Raw genomic sequence first — 17611 nt, 5'->3', positions numbered from 1 at the left:
TTCTCATGTAGTTGAATTTATTAGTCTTTTTTTTTCTACAAGTGGATTTTTGAGTTACAGTGTTTACAATATGTAGGTTACAAAGAATTAAGGTCTTCTTTGGGTCCCAGCCCCAGAGAAGAGGGGGAAAGACTGCAGAAGTCATCAGGGACGGAGTACCAGGAAAACATGGCCCACTGAATGAGCTAAGCAGGACTCACATGGGCTCCCAGAGCCTAACGTGGGGAGCACAGGGCCTCCATGGCTCTCCCCAGGTTGTGTACATGTACGGCTCTTAGCTTACTGTTCTTGTGGGCTCCTCGCAGTAGAAGCTGGTGGACCTCTCACTGCTCTTGGCACTCTTTTCCTTCTGTTGGGTGGCCTTGGTCAGCCTCTCTAGGAGGGCCTTTGCCTTGTCTTATGCATCTTGTTTTGTCTTGTTTGCCTGTCACTTTTGAAGAGAAAAGGAGCAGGAATGGATCTGGGGGAAGGGGGAAGTAGGAGTAGTTGGGAAAAGTAGAGGGAGGAAACTATGTTTGGGACTTATTATGCGATGGAGGAATCTATTTTCAATAAAAACAAAACCAAAACCAACCAAACAAACAAAATCAAACCCAAACTACCACCACAGCAAAACCTTTGAAAACTACTGTACCCCAAGTGAGGCGCTATTGGCACTTGATGAGTGCAGATGGAGGGAGACTCACTTTCTTTGGAGGACTGGCTCCTGGTATGTTGTCTGTGCTCCAGTGGATAATCTCATACTGAGTCCTTAGTGCACATATGGGAAGCATTATATTTACATTATCTCGGAATGAATCAGAAAGTGATATTAAAATGGACAGTATCAGGAGAGTTCATAGGTGATTTAATCATTCCCACAAGGGAAAACAAGTTATGATACAAAAGGGCAGGAAATTGGGAGAGAGTTTTATTGGAGAGTTGGGGGAAAGTTGGGATAAGGGATTTGAGGGGTAGATATTTTTTTTTCTTCTTATGATATGGACCTCAGACTCGCAGTGTTGTAGTCATTGAGGGGTAGATATTAAAGTATATTGTATACATAGGAAAATTTTCCCCGGGTGTGGTCGTTTATGCCTTTAATCCAAGCACTGGGCAGGCGGAAGACTAAGTTCCAGGCCAGCCTGGTCTATAGAGTGAATTCTAGGACACTGAAACCCTGTCTTGAAAAAAGAAAAAGCAAAAAATTTCAAAAAATTATAAAATACAATATTAAAAATTTTGAGAAATTCCAAAAAATACTTGTGTTATTTTATTTTTAAATTTGTCATGTTGGGGTTAATACTGTTTTCTGCTCTACAAATGGTTAGTGGTTAGTGGACACTTCTTATTGACGAATCAAGTAATTTGAGTAGCCACCTTTATTATGCAGTAAATTTTCATAAGTGATTGCGTTGTTCTTTAGACTTTTTTTTTGTTTTGTTTTTCTTTTTTCTTTTTTTCGGAGCTGGGGACCGAACCCAGAGCCTTGAGCTCGCTAGGCAAGCACTCTACCGCTGAGCTAAATCCCCAACCCCATAGACTTTTCTTTTTATGAAGCAGAGTTTATAAATTTTAGTATTGTTAAGAACGGATCAGTAGAAAGCAAGGTACTTGGAAAGAGTAGACATACTCAACTGTGTATATTTATGGGCTTCTCATAGGAGAATCACACCTTTAGACTTTTCTATGTCATCTAGTCTTTATATTGCTACTGTACTGTCTTAATTAGTTATTCTAGTTTCTTTTAAGATTTGCATTATCTTGGAATGAATCAGAAAGTGATATTAAAATGGACAGTATTAGGAGAGTTTGTAGGTGAGTTAATCCTTCCCACGAGGGAAGACAGAAGACAGAAGCTCTCTTGGAATGAGCAAGTATGCTTCTGCCACAAAGTTTTGGTACAGCATAGAGCATGTGTCCACTTGTTAATGGTTACAGACTAATGTTTGTAGTCTTATTTTTGTAGGAAGCAAGAAAACAACTATCTTCTTACTTTTCAAAAGCTTTGCATTCCCATTAACAACTAGTCACACCTAACTCTCCATGATACTTAATTCATTATATTTCATTGCTTTTTATAACTTAGCCCTAGGGTTTTTTTCAGTTTATACCATTTAAAAGATTCTTTGCTGTGTACCTTGTGCAGAATATCCCAATTTCGTATTGTGAATTCATAATTTATTTTCTTCTTAATTTTCATTTATACCCAATGAATGACTGTGAATAGGCTTTAGTTTTCCATCCAGTACATGTTCCTAAATACTTTCGTTTTCAATAGGAAGTGATGGCAAAGCACACAGAAAGGACAGGAAGGATGTAAAGAAACCTTCAGTGACAAAACCAAACAATATCAAGGCAATGTTCATTGCTAGTGCTGGGAAGAAAACCACAGATGTGAGTTTCATGTTTTCATGTATAAAGTGCTTTTTCACCCTGTGAAATAAATTAATTTTTTGTGGTATAAATGATATGTGTTGAATACATGTTTGACTAACATTCTATGAATTGCACTTAGTTAGATGAATTTAGGTTTTATATGGATATAGGTACCTCAGTGGTTTGAACTTAGGAGACAGAAGAAAATTGAATAGAAAAGCTGAAATGACAGTGTGTTTAATTTTTGTGACAAGTAAGGAAATCACAGAGTAAAGATGAAAATAGAGGCTGAGAGTATGAATTTAAAAATTGAATATGCACAAGTGATTTTTAAAGTCTGAATAGTAGATGAGAGTGAACACTGAAGGACTGATAGGGTTAAGTCCTTCCTTTCAGAGATAGCTGCATGATCTGCATGAAAATTCAATCTAGAATGTGCTCATTTGAGATTTTTTTTTAAAATAATATACAGAAAACAGTTGACTTGTCCAAGGATGATCTGCTAGGTGACATTCTACAGGATCTGAACACTGAGGTAAGTGAACTTCCTGGAGTAGTAAAATCCACAGGGAGCATAGGCTAAAGAAACAGTTCACTAATTGTACTGGAAAAGTACTAGAAAGAAAAGTACCGGGATGTTACCACACATGCACATACACACCCTTAACCCACACAGAGAAAACAAAAGCCCTTACATTAGTTTCTTCTACCTGAGGTTTCTTCTCACCATTTTAGGTGAGGCGTTTCCAGCTGTTACTGCTCTAAGATGAGGTAGATGGGCCGTGTGGGTGTGTATTGGAAGTAGTAAGCATACGCCCACGAGTCAGTTCTCTGAATATTCGGTGCTTGTATTCAGTTGCTATGTATGTTCTGTAAATGAATTGAAGCCTGTCAGTTTGCACACTGGGCATGCGAGCCTCGTTCTGAATTCTGAGTGGGAGTGAAGGAAGAGTGAGTGAGCTGCCTTTGCTAGAACTCACACAGGCTCAGTTACACGGGATTTGACATTTGGCCATATATCATAAAGACTAAGCTTTTATTTAGAGGTATACTGCTTTTTAAGTGACCGTGGATTAATTGACTAATACTGACACTATGTAGTTCTATTTTGTTGGGGGTTAAATGTAATACCTGGGAGGGTAAGTGAAGAAAGTATGTTAAATTCTTGGAAGAAAAAATTAGGAATGGATTAAATATCTATTCTGGTTTTCTAGTGATTTCTGTAGTATTGTTGCTATAGTAACTGCAGTACATGAGCATGGATCCTGTTTCAGGGGGCAGGGGAGGAAAAATGCTTTACTTATTGGGCATGAAAGAAGAAATGCACTTTTTTTCTATTATGCGGTAAACCAGGCATGACAGTGAATGTGTTTTCCCCTTCCCTTTTAGACACCTCAAATAGCTCCACCGCCAGTATTGATACCAAAGAAAAAAAGATCTACTGGAGCTTTGCCCAATCCTTTTTCAGTGGACACCCCTAAGGTAAAGTCAGTAGAAATTCCCTCCTTCCTGACTTGTTGTTCTGCTTCAGATTTATTTGCCTATGTGAAGGAGATGCTTTTGAATTTGTTTTGTTTCTTTTAAATTAGAACTGCCATTCAATATATAGCTTCATGTATTTCAAAAATAGCATGTGCCTGCTTTTTTCATAGTAAATTTTGTAGTAACTAGTACATGTTTATTATAGGTATTACAGCTGTGTTAAATGCAATAATTTTCTTCCTGGAAACAAGTATTTTTTTTGTATAAATCCAGGTAACAGTAAAATAATTGAAGCCATTACATTAATAATACATAAAATCTTTTTATAAGTGGGAACTGTCATTATCTTTGGTCAGGGTAGGACAGTTAAGTATTTTTAGTATGCAGTTCTAACTGACTAAACACTTAAAAATATTTACAGGCAATTCCTTCAGGAAAACCTGCTTCCCTTGTCCTCAGGAACAAGCCTCTGTTAACTCCCATTCCTCTTAAACATGCTGAATTTGCTGGTAAGTCTCATGTTAGGCAGAAGTGCAAGTTGTCGAGGAATAACTGCCACACATGGAAACTTGGTGATACAGGGTGATGGTGAAGGTGGCACATGTAAGCATGAAAGGTTGAATTTATAGTAGTAAAAGTTCAAAGCATCCAACATGAAGATTAAAGAGAAATAGAAGTATAATGTAGGAAAGGGCTGTTATTTCAGTGTTGGGTCAGCTTTGTAACATGTGATGGGAATATATGGTGATGTCTACAGGAGAGCTGGCTCAGCCAGAGTGTCCAGAAGATGAGCAGGAGTCAGGGGTTATAGAGTTTGAAGATGGCGACTTTGATGAGCCCATGGACACAGAGGAAGTAGATGAGGAGGAGCCTGTGACTGCCAAGATTTGGGACCAAGAGAGTGAGCCAGTGGAAGGGGTGAAGCATGAGGCAGATCCTGAGACGGGAACCACATCTTTCTTGTAAGTGCATTTTATGATTGTTCTGAAACACAGTACTGTAATTATTCTGTTGGCTTTTACAAAGTTTTTAAAAATGTGATTTCTACAGAGACAGTTTTCTCCCAGATGTTTCTTGTTGGGACATTGATCAGAAGGACGAAAACAGTTTCTTACTTCAAGAAGTTCAAGTGGACTCCAATCATCTCCCGTTGGTAAAAGGGGCAGATGATGAACAAGTCTTTCAGTTTTATTGGCTGGATGCTTATGAAGATGCATACAACCAACCAGGTAATCAGACCTAAGGTAATCCTAGACTTTCATTACAAAGGGGAGTGCCTGTTCCTTTGTTTTTCTAATAGAACCAGACATTAATTTGTCTCTTTTAAAATTAATTAATTGGTTTTTGTTTTTGAGATAGAGCCTCTGTATTTATGTGACTTTGGTTGTCCTGGAATATGATACATAGACTAGGCTTCTTAAATTCAAAAGATCCACCAGCCTTTGTCTTTCCAGTACTGGGATTAAAGGCATCTGCCAGCATGCCTGGTCTAATTTGTCTTTTTATTCAACAGAGAACATCCATGTGTGCTAGACACTGAGGTGGGGTGAACAAGCTAGACAGATTCCTTAGACATAAGTTTAACATTCTCAGTGAGGTGAGAGTTGGTGGTAGTTGGAGGATGACCAATTGACTCTTAAGAATTGAATACTGGGATAGCATGGCTCCCAAGACCAACTAAGCAGGGCTCATGGGGACTCACAAGACTGAAGTGGCAATCATGGAGCCTGCATTGGTCTGGCCTAGGTTGTCTGCATATATTCTGTAGTTGTTGGCTTGGTATTTTGGGGGAGTCCCAACAGTGGGAGCGGGGGTATCTCTGATTATTTTGCCTGCTCTTGGGCCCCTTTCCCTCCTACTGGGTTGCCTCATCCAGCCTTGATGTGAGGCTTCGTGCTTGTTCTTTCTGAATCTTGTGCTATGGTCTATTGGTATCCCTGGGTAGCCTGCTCTTTTCTGAAGTGAAACAGGAAGAGCGGATCTGGGGGAGAGAGGAAGTAGAGGGAAACTAAGAGGAGTGGAGAGGGGGAAAGTTGTGGTTGGGATATATTGTTTGAGAAGATGAATAAATAAAAATTAAAAAAAAGAATGGAACCTTGGATTGAAAGCTGAGGCACATGCAAAACTAAGGTAAAGGCACTTTAGCTTAAGGAACCAGTCAGTTCAAAGATCTAAATGAGGGGAGAGGATAAGGGGGCATGTGTGATTCTAAGAATATTAGAAATGAAAAATTGATACATAATGAACTTGATGATAAAGGACAAAACCTAGCATCTTAGTTACAGTTTCTATTGCTGTGATTAAGCACCATAATCAAAAGCAACTTGGAGAGGAAGGGGTTTATTCCCTTTTGTAGTTTGTAGTCCATCATCTAGGGAAACCAGAGTGGGAACTCAAGGCCATATCTAGAGGCAGGAGCTGATGCAGAGGCTGTGAAGGACTGTTGCTTTTTGCTTTTTGCTACTTGTGGCTTGCTCAGTCTGCTTTCTTATAGCACCCAGGACTACCAGGTCAGAGTGCCACCATCCCCAGTGAGCTGAGCCCCTACACATCAATTATTAACTAAGTGTACCACAGGCCAATCTGCTGGGGGCATTTTCTCACTTTAGGTCCCCTCTTCCTAACTGATTCTAGGTTGTCAACTGATTCAAATTGACATAAAACTAACCAGCACAGCTACATCTCAAGGACCATGAAAGCCATCTCAAGGACTTTCGGCCTTAAATCTTATTCAAAGAATACTGGAAAATGTCAGAAGATTTAATTGTAGTGTGTTATGGTCTCATAGTTGACTTTACATTTTAACAGGAATGCTCTAGCATGTGTAGAGAAGAGACTCTGTGTGTGTGTGTGTGTGTGTGTGTGTGTGTGTGTGTGTGTGTGTGTGAGAGAGAGAGAGAGAGAGAGAGAGAGAGAGAGAGAGAGAGAGAGAGTGTGAGTACACTCATGGAAGCTGGATTTGGGTAGCAGGGAAATGTGGAAGCCCTGATGATCAGAGTAAAAGTGCTGGGTAATTGAACCCTGCTTACTGGGTAGAAATAAAAAAATAAATAGTTTTTTAAAACTACATTTTGACCTGTTGTAGATTGTATGAGGGTAGGTGTCTTTAAATTGGAGATAGGAGTCAAGACTGACTTCTTGGTCTTTTGTTTGTTTGTTTTGTTTTGTTTTGTTTTTTAAGATAGAGTTTCTCTGTAAAGCTTGGGTTGTCATAGACCAGGCTGGCCTAGCCCTCATAGAGATCTGCCTCCCAAGTGCTGTGTCTTAGTTAGGGTTTTACTGCTGTAAACAGATAGCATGACCCAGAAACTCATAAAGGACAACATTTAATTGGGGCTGGTCTACAGGTTCAGAGGTTCAGTCCAGTATCATCAAGGCGGGAACATGGCAGCATCCAGGCAGGCATGGTGCAGGAGGAGCTGAGAATGCTATGTCTTCATCTGAAGGCTGCTAGCAGAATACTTCCCCTCAGGCAGCTAGGATGAGGGTATTTAAGCCTATCCCCAGAGTGACACAGACACTCCAACAAGGCCACACTTTTTAATAGTGCCACTCCCTGGGCCGAGCATATAGAAACCATTACATGCTGGTATTAAAAGTGTACACCACTATTGCTGGGGTTCTCCCTGGTCCTTCTAATTATCTAATTCTGTGAGTGCTAGGAACAGGTTGGTTAAAGTGGCTGCCCAACAACAGAAAAAGGAGAACATTCTTTAAGAGTTTGTAATCCTGAACTTCCAGTGACAGATGTTGCTGTTCCTTCTTGTAGAGGAAAAATCACCCAAGAGTAGCTCAGAACACCATTGTGATTTTAGAGGTCTATTATTTTATTTTGAGGACAGATAACTGTCTAAGAAGATACTTTTTGAACTGAACAGATGTCTGTTCCTGTGTCCATGTCTCTGCTACCAGATTGACCCTGTCTTTTTTTTTTCAGAGCTGGGGACCAAACCCAGGGCCTTAAGCTTGCTAGGCAAGCGCTCTACCACTGAGCTAAATCCCCAACCCCGACCCTGTCTTATTCTAGTTCTTCAGGTTAACTTTTTAAGAATTGAAAAAGTATCCCTAAATGAAGTAATGGAAATGTGTTTTTCACCTTTAGTTCCTCTACTCATAAATAGGAGGGAAGATAACTTTTGACATGCCAGGACTCAGGAATGAATCCTGACCTGTGATTCAAATGACTTAGCCGTGGATATAAGAAACTGCATTAGAGTAGCTAACTGCCCTTATTAGCACTGTGGTTTATGTCCTCTGTATTTTCTCTTATGATCTGTTGGGAAATATAGCTTTGTGGAACTGAGGTGTTATAGGTAGCATAAGGGCCCTGTCCTCAAAGTTGTCTGTGTACAGAAGCTGGTGAAGTGGCTTAGGTAAAGGCTGCTAAGCCTGGTAACATGACAGAACCACGTGGTGAAAGGAGAGTTGACTCCTGCAAGTTGTCCTCTGACATCTGTACCCATCTCCCAGTATGTAAATGTTAAAAATATTTGTATACTGGCATCTGCAAAACAGACTATAGATTTGATTAAATTAAGAGATAAGGGAATTTCCTGTGGGCCCAGTATAATCCAATGATATTTGTTAAAGGGTCAGAGTCAGTATGTAGTCTGTCTGATTAGTATAAAACACCTGAAGTAGAATTGTCTGCCTTTAGATGTCTTGGGATCTGTGGTAGATACAAGTTGTATTTTTCAAAGTGGTTTCCTGGAGACTGAATCCAATAAAACTAGAGAGCATAACTGTATATTGATAAAACAAGTGTGTAAGAAGGATGACTAGCCATCTTTTTGACTTGGAGACCTGGTTTAGTAAAGATAACTGGATATCACCCTGAAGAACGTCAGTGGTTTCTGGGGGGAGTTGTCAGCCCTTTAGTATACTTCCTCATAGCAAATATTTATATGCACTGGCAGAATCACTTAAGTAGCACATGACCCTTAGTTTTTTAGGCAATTAAAATCAAGCTAGAAATGGTATCTTAACCAACCCATTTTAGCTAGGGTAAGACGATTTGGTTATAGATCTTGTCATCCACAGACTTTGGCTGATACTGTAAACTTTTTTGGTCATGCTGGAGTTTGAACTCAGGCATATGCTCTGCCACCGAGCTACATTACATGGGACATATTTTGCAGTTATTTTTTGAGATCAGTGTTGTTCAGGCTGACCTCAAGCATCTGGGCTCAAGAGACCTTCCAGCTCAGCTTCCCCAGCAGCTAAAACTATAGACTTGTACAACCTACTGTAGTTCACCATTATTTTAAACAATGGGAAGAATCCGTTATCCAAATGCTGAGGTAGGAGGAAATTTCTGATTCACAAGAAGACCTCAGGGATTATCTAGACCAAAGTACCCTTGGTCCTTTCCTGCCATAGGTCTTAGCTTCTCCCTCTCAGTCCACTTTCTTCTTCTGTGGCACTTCTCAAACTGTGTCCTCTGCAGTGGCATATTTTTCTGTTTATGATGCCAATGGGTTAAATAAAATAGCTTTAAAAAGCTTTAATCTTGGGGGGTTGAGCAGTTTGTCGTGATAGTTGGTAATGATCACTGAGCTTTCGTGAAGTCAATGCTGCTAATAAGAACTGAGTACGCCTAAGACCCCGTTATTGTTGCTCACTTTCTTCCAGATTCTAAGTCAGTCAGTTAGTGCTGAATGAACCATAATTATGAAAAGAATCTTACTCTTTGCATATCGGAACATATCCTGTCTTCATTATGACTTTTTCAAGGTTGAATAATCCTGACTGCACCTGGTTTCAGCTAGTAACTTTGGGGGAATGTAATCTTTGTTTACCATGATCTTTTTGTGGCAAATGAGGCATAAACAGTGTCAAATGTGTTACATGAAGTGTGATATTAGTTTGACTGTAAAATGAGCTATTTGACTCTTTGAATCCAATATTAGGGTCTTTATTTTTCTTTGCATGGAATTTGGTTTTTTTCATCTTTAACTGTTGTGAGGATGACTTCTAATTTTCTGTGCTACTATGACTTTTTTCTTTAAATCCTTTCCCTCTCCTTATGTTCCCTACTTACGCCTCCCACCCCCACCTCCTTGTTGAAAATCACACAACTCTTGTAAGAGTTTTAATCATCTGCAGAAATGAAAATCCTTAAGACAGTCTTATTTCTTTCTGCTAGGATCCAGTGACAAAAGAAAATACTGATGAGCTGTCTTGTGAAACTAGGATAATTGGCCTTGTGAACAATACAGTAACCTTTTGCATGTTTCAGAATTTCCTCAGTATCTAAGATCAGTAGTTGTGTGAGTGGCTGTGTTGATTACTCATAATTCATGGAGCCTGGCATTTTTGCAAAGTTGACCATCTCTTGAGTTGACTATCAAGTCTTTGGAATTCTTCCATGATGGCCAATTTCCATGAACAGTGATTTGATGTCTGCAAAGGCATGTTTTACTGGCGAATAGAAAGGAACACAAATATGAGCTAGCTAGATTTTGTTTTAGTAGCTTGTGAGGTAGGTAAGTATAAAATAGATTATAGCAGAACTCTATCCTGAGATTGATGTTATCTAGAATAAGAGGAAATATAAACTACTTTCCCCAAGTATACTTTTATATACAGAAAAATACTAATATGCTTGTTCTTATGCACAAATAATAGTTTTTCAGCAGTAAATTTAAGTGCTAAACAATTTAGAATACTATTTTCAGGCTTATAAATTCTCATTAGAGGTTTGAAGTACATTTATTGGAAAATACTTTGGTTCTTTCAATTTGGGCAATTCTGGCTCTAGTGGAAGTATTCATGCTAGGTTAGAGATGTAGCCACACTTGTACCATGATGTTGATGTATATGCCATAAGAACAGAGCAATGAACAGGTCTTTGGGAGGGGGCAGCAGGTGTATCTTTTGGTGGAATTTGTTACACAAAGGTGTAAATATGTGAACATATTCACTGGGCCTTTGTAATAGCCCCTTTAACTTGACGTACTTGAAAGCTTTTTATATCCTGTTTTCTTTTTTTTTTTTTTTCAGGTGTGGTTTTTCTGTTTGGCAAAGTATGGGTCGAATCAGCCAAAACCCATGTGAGCTGTTGTGTTATGGTGAAAAATATTGAGCGAACACTCTACTTCCTTCCCCGTGAAATGGTAAGATTACCTTTTATCTTAGCAGTTGTGTATGATACACATCCTGTGTTCTGTCTTTTTGCAGGCTAGGAATTCTCTTCATCCCCTAATCTTTTTAGTTTTACCTACTGACCATTTACTCCTCAGCAACTCCTTTAGGAATTAGAAAATGAAGAAATGAAATATAACTGAGCCTCTCAATTTGTCATAATAAAAGTTTAAATATATAATGCCGGGGGCTGGAAAGGTGGCTTTTAGAGGTGAAGAGCTATTACTGTTCTAGAGAACTCAAGTTGAGTTCCTGGCATCCACATCAGGTAGCCTGCAACTCTTAGAGTGCTGACATCCTTTCTAGACTCTCCTGGCACCTTCATATACATAGACACATACATAAACGTACATTTTAGTTGTTTGTTTTCAACATGGGGTCTCACTGTGTAGCTCTGGCTGTCCTCGAACTTACTCTGTAGACCAGGCTAGCCTCAGACTCACAGACTCCACCTGCCCCTGCATCCGGAGTGCCAGGAAAGATGTGTGCCATTACACCTGGCTTTGTAGACATAGTTTTAAAAATAATAAATGTTTAAAATATATTTGACATGTGATGCTTCTGTTTTTCTTACTCTGAAATGAACATGGCATTTGACTCAGTTTCATGCTTTTGCTCCATAGCAGCAGTAACATCATCTCCATGGCTATTTAACACAATAGTTTCCATTTCCTTCCCCCCTTTGTCTGAGCTTTTAACATCTCTAATCCCTCTAAGCCCCAGCCCTTGCAAATCATTTCAATGGAGCTGTGAAGCTTCTGGGCCAGAATTTAAAACTTTGTTTTTTCCATCTTGCAGGATTGGTCATCTTTATTCTGATTATATGTTACAATGCACTAGGGGAACTTAACATTGGGTTTAGTATACTTCTTAGGTTTGTGTCGTCACATTGACTTGTTATGTGAATGCCAGTTAATGTTTAAATGAGTGGAGGAAAAAGTTGATTTAGGCTTCTGTTTTTTTGTTGTCGAGAAAATTTATTATACTCTTTTCCCTTCATTCTCTGCATGGGAAAACAGAAAATTGACCTAAACACAGGGAAAGAAACAGCAACTCCAATTACAATGAAGGATGTTTATGAAGAATTTGATTCAAAAATTTCAGCAAAATATAAAATAATGAAGTTCAAGTCCAAGGTTTGTATTCAATACTGTATTCTTTTCCTCTTCTTTTTTATTCCTGATTTGGCAAATAGTTACTGTACATTTATACAGAATGACTTCTGTATAGTTAACTTATTAAAGGGAAATTTTATAGGTATTAATGAAAAAGTAGCATGTTAGAGTTGTAAAAGTACTTTTTAAAAAAATCACTTATGAAATAATGGTCATGAATTTGAATAGAAAGATGATTTGAAGCAAGTTAGTTACCCCCAATGTCTTGCACAATATTGGCTTGCAGAAAATATCATGTTCTTATTCTGAAATGGAGAAGAAACTATTTTGATTTGTTTATACTAGTTATTGCCAATGCATTCCTTTCTTAAGCGGATTGAGTAATGTTTTTGTCTTTAAAGCTCCATGCCTACGATGCTGTTTCTAATAGAATAGAAATGTTCTATTCCTGTGATGTGTATGGTATATTGTCTTGATTTTGGTATGCTATTGATGCCTTTGGCTATAAATATGGTGACTGCAGTCCATTCCAAAATACCAGCTGTAAACAATTGTAGTAAAGGGAGTTGCTAAAGAGGCTATTGCTCTTAATTATTTGAGCTTGAAATTGAGAGTATCTTTAAAATTCCAGAAATTGTAACCAAAGCTCTAAGTTTGATCACCATCACTGCAGATAGATAGATAGACAGTAACAAGAAACTTCAAAACAAAACCAAAAATCCCTTCGGAGGCAGCTGTTATGATGGTAAAGAAAATAGGTGCTAAAGCTAGATCACTTGTATTTCCAGGATTCCCACTGTTGTGTACTCGTGTGCAGCTTGGGGAAGTATGGTCACTTTTCTGTGCCGAGAAAGGGGCCATATTGCAAGAGTTGCAGAGATAAAACACTTAATTTATATTAGGTGATACTTCATACTGGATTAGTTTGGATACAAAGCCGATACTTACTCAATATGAGCTGAATCTATAATTTCAATTTCATTTTTCTAGTAAGATGCAGTTGCTTAATTTCAAATAGTAGCAATGTAAGAAATTAAATTTTTTTGTTCCCCTTGTATGCAACTATGTAGGTTCTGTAGTGTTTAAGAGGTGTTCTTTAGTATTTATTTTTTGTTAGTAGGTGTTTCAGTATTAGTTGAAAGGAGAAAAGATACCCTTTTGTTTATATTCTGTTAAGATGCTAGATTCCTGATGATTCAATATGGGAACATGTGTTATATGTATATCATATTGGCTGAGTTAATTTTTCCAATGTTTTTGTTATTGTTTTTTAAATATTTGCTTACCCAGATAGTGGAAAAGAACTATGCTTTTGAGATACCTGATGTTCCAGAAAAATCTGAGTACTTGGAAGTTAGATACTCGGTAAGTCAAAGAAAAACTATGGCGTTTTGTTTAGAATGACATTTTTAATCTTTGAATCTTGAATTGACTTTCAGTGAGGAAAGGGCTCCTGAATCCCACAGTTCATGAATAATTGAAATGGATAAAATTAAGTAATAGTGCATAGGTTATACTGCCTTTCAAGTAGACATCTTCAAATAAGTAAGTTGAAACAGCACAACTGTTTGTCAAGCGGACTAGATAACAGTGCATGATGGAGTCGGGTCATTACTTTGCTGAAATGTCTTGTGAGCAGAGGGAAATGTGGGCGATGAGTATTAGCACTGCTACAGTTGCTCCTGTTGTTGCTCCTCTGAGAGGTGAGGTCATCACTGTGGGTATTAATTAACTGGACTATAACCCTTTTACCTCTGTTCTGGGGTTTTGAGCCTAATGTTGGAAACTTTTCCTAAATCTTTTGACAGTGGTGATGAAAATAATATGGAAGCATTTTTAGTGAGCCCCATGCTATTGCCTTCATTCTTCTAATGGTGTGGTACTTGCTGGTTATTCTTTATCAGTGAGGCACAACACCTCTGGACAGAAATTCTTTTTTGGGGGAGCTTCTTGTCCTATTTTTCTTCTAATGGGTGTCATCAAGATGCATTATTTTGTCATGAATTGTTTTTCTTTCCCACTGTGAATTGTTTCAGATTTCATTTGTAGCAAATTACATTTCATATTTATCAAAGGGGTTCTTCTGTTGCTCCATAGAGGCTTTATTTATTTCAAATATACACTGGAAAATGTAAAGTAATAGTTTTAAACAAAAAAAGGTTTTTTTTTTCTTCTTTAGGCAGAAGTGCCACAGCTTCCACAGAATTTAAAAGGAGAAACATTTTCTCATGTATTTGGAACTAACACGTCTAGCTTGGAACTGTTCTTGATGAATAGAAAGATCAAAGGACCCTGTTGGCTTGAAGTAAAAAATCCACGTAAGGAAAAATGCTAAGTAGATTCCTGACATTTCTTTTCACTTTCTCCCTTTTATTGAAGATAGAATCTTTTCTCATATAATATATCCCGATTATAGTTTCCCCTCCTTCTACTCCTCCCCAGTTTCTCCTCTTCTCCCCTCTCCAGATCCATTCCCTTTCTGTCTCAGAAAAGAATAGGCTTCTAAGAGAAAACAATGAAACATGACAAAATAAAATGAAAATGAAAATAAGATGAAGCTGAAACTATCATTTTGAAGTGGGACAGAGCAGCAACCTAACATGAGGGGAAGTGTCCCAAGAGCAGGCACAAGAATCATTTTCCAACAGTCTAGAGTCCCATAAAAACACTAAGCTAAATGCGGTAGTATATGCACAGGACCCAGTGCAGACCTATGTAGGCCCTGTGCTTGTTGCTTCAGTTTCTCTGAGCTGATGTGCCTTGCTTAATTGATTCAGAAGGCATCGTTCTACTGATGTCTTCTATCCCCTCTGGCTATTACAATCTCCACAGGATTTCCTGAGGTCTGAGAGAAGGGATTTGATGAAGATTACGCATTTAGGCTCTCTTCACTTAATGTCTGGCTGTGGGTCTCTGCACTTGTTCCCATCTGCTGTTGAAGGAAGCCTGTGATGATGACTAGATTAGGAGTCATTTTAGTTAATACTTTAAAAAGCAAATACACCAGTAGGGTTTGTTTGGTTTTACCCTGGGTCTCTAGGATATCTAGTCTCTGGTTCTTGGTTACTGAAGCAATGTTGGTGTGGAGTGGGCTTTAAGGCAAATCACATGTTGGTTGGCTACTCCCACGAGTTCTGTGCCACCATTGTAGTAGCATATTTTGCAGGCAGCACAGCTTGTAAATCAAAGATTTTGTGGTTGGGTTGGTTTCCATGGTTTGTTTTTGGTAGCCTACAGAGTACCTTCCTGCGCCAAAGTCACTACTATGAGTCGGGTGGGTGTTGTCCTTGCCAGAGGCGCCCCACCCCAATCAATTTGCACAGAGCAACTCTTTGTCTTTGTAACAGCCTGGGTTGTTTGGAGATTTCTATGAGATCCTGTTGCAGTAGCCAATTAACTTTACTCAAATCCACCCAGCTCTGGTAGGTACTTTCTTGCTACCCATCCTAAAGTTCTGGGTTCCCAAATGAAAGACACACACAAGTAGCCCTGTATTTTAATATGCCTTAAAGAGCTCAATGGCTGGACCACTTCTTAACCTCCATGTGGGTTTCCCAACTCAGGAAAGGAGTAGATTTTAGGCCAGAGAGATGCAGAACAGAGAGGGCTGCGAGCCTGGGTCCAGGGCAGCCAAGATGAAATATAGGCTTTAATAAATAATAACTCAGGAATATCATTGGGAGAGTGTGTTAGCTATGTGGAGGTTAAGAAGTGGCCCAGCCATTCAGCTGTTTAAGGCATATTAAAATATAGGTGTGTGTGTGTGTGTGTGTGTGTGTGTGTGTGTGTGTGTGTGTGTGTGTGTGTTTCAGAAACCCAGAACATTGGGGCAGGTAGTGAGGAATGTGCTGCCAACACCGGGTCAATTTGAGTAGAGATTAATTGGCTACTGCAACAGGACCCCCTTTAGATTTTTTTTAAAAGGGAAGTTAAAGAATTGGCCTATTTATTTTAATGTTTCTTCTGTTTATGTTTGTTACTTGAAGTTTTCCTTGTGTGATTATAGGTAATACACTTGGATCTCTTTCTCTCTAATACCTGCCAATTTAGTCCGAAGAAGGCCTTAGTGCAGGCAGTTGCATGGGGGTGCGTCCCTCATGTTGTTTGTGTGTTCTAGCCTGGCTGATAAGGTTCACTGTTCTCCAGAGTGAACTGCAGACCTTTGGAGGGGAGAAAATAATCCCAGCCTAATGTAGATAGGACTCTTTGGCTGTTACCTGCTCTTTTTAGCATTTGTACTTAGGATACTGTTTTGTCTTCACCTCTTAGAAATGTTTTCAGTTCTTCTAAAGCAGCTGTTAATTTTAAAGCTGATCCTGGAGTCTTAAAAAAAACTTATAGAAGTTATTTACCTGTCACTTACTTCCCCCAAATGAACATAAGTATATTCACAAACACAAAGATTAGCATACCTCCCACTAATGTGGCTTATATTTAGATTTTACAGTATCTCATTCTTATTAGATGATAGCTTTGAGGAATATCTCTGGTAATCAAAAATATTATAGTTTCTTTTTCAGTAAGTTATTGATGTGCTGTATCTATTCTTTCTCAGAACTCTTGAATCAACCAATCAGTTGGTGTAAATTTGAGGCAATGGCTTTGAAACCAGACTTGGTGAATGTAATTAAGGATGTCAGTCCTCCTCCACTTGTGGTGATGTCTTTCAGCATGAAGACAATGCAAAATGTAAAGAACCATCAACACGAGGTAAAGAAAAACGATTTAGTACTTGCCTTAGATACAGTACTTGCCTGAATTTGTACAGCTTTCCTACAAAAGGAAGTTGTTCTTTTTGGAGGGGAAAGGATACTAACTTGGCTTTAAGCTTTGTTTCAGAGAATGACTTAAATTTGCCTGGTATTACACATTTTAAAAAAGGATTTAAATTACTGGATATATTTTGATTTTTGTTTTTTAAGTAGAGATAGAGAAAACATATAATGAGATTACATGTTTGCAGTTAGCAATGCTTTTGTGACACATGTTTATATCCCTCTTTACCTTCTTAAGTATTTAAAAAGTTTCATTTCCTCCCAGTGTACTTTGGTATACTTCTCTCAAAATATTCACATTTTCTTTATGCTTGTACTGTATGTATTTGTTAGTAAGGCTGTGTACAAGTATGCGTGCATGTGTGCCCTTAACTTGATTCCTCTCGGTCCTTTGTTGGTTGAGAACAAGTCTCACTGCACCTGAAGCTCATCAATCTTGTTAACTCTGGCTGGCCAGGGAGCAGCCCGTCTCCTCTCCTAGTACTGAGGTTACAGGTACATGCCCCACACCTGGCTTTTTATGTGGGTGCTTGGGATCAAACTCAAGTCTTCATGCTTGTCTGCCAGGAACTTAATTGACATCTCCCTAGCCATTACTTAATGCACATTTTTTTCATGCCGTTAGAATACTTAATAACATTAACTTGTGATTCCTTGATACAGTCTACAGTTCCTAGTACATACTTGGAAAAGTCTCTTTCATGATGTTTTTTAAAGATGATTTACTTGAATTCAGAC

At 38.6% G+C, this 17611-nt stretch overlaps 1 protein-coding gene across 2 annotated transcripts in view; it reads left to right on the top strand.

The window, feature by feature from the left end:
- Pola1 (DNA polymerase alpha 1, catalytic subunit) overlaps nt 1–17611 on the top strand; it is a 319474-nt gene that overhangs the window by 16572 nt on the left and 285291 nt on the right. For both annotated transcript variants that reach the window (XR_015646455.1, NM_053479.1), the window contains 11 exon segments: nt 2261–2376; nt 2831–2893; nt 3748–3840; nt 4262–4349; nt 4598–4802; nt 4891–5069; nt 10843–10955; nt 12003–12119; nt 13389–13463; nt 14278–14416; nt 16654–16808. Coding sequence is in view for 1 of the 2 variants with exons in the window: in NM_053479.1 (NP_445931.1) it covers nt 2261–2376; nt 2831–2893; nt 3748–3840; nt 4262–4349; nt 4598–4802; nt 4891–5069; nt 10843–10955; nt 12003–12119; nt 13389–13463; nt 14278–14416; nt 16654–16808 (1343 nt within the window). In the remaining variant the exon portion in view is untranslated.

Source organism: Rattus norvegicus, chromosome X, assembly GCF_021556685.1.
Source record: "Rattus norvegicus strain SHRSP/BbbUtx chromosome X, alternate assembly SHRSP_T2T, whole genome shotgun sequence".
Lineage (NCBI taxonomy): Eukaryota > Metazoa > Chordata > Mammalia > Rodentia > Muridae > Rattus > Rattus norvegicus.
The sequence above is the reverse complement of the archived record's forward strand: the minus strand, read 5'-3'. Positions and strand labels throughout refer to the sequence as shown.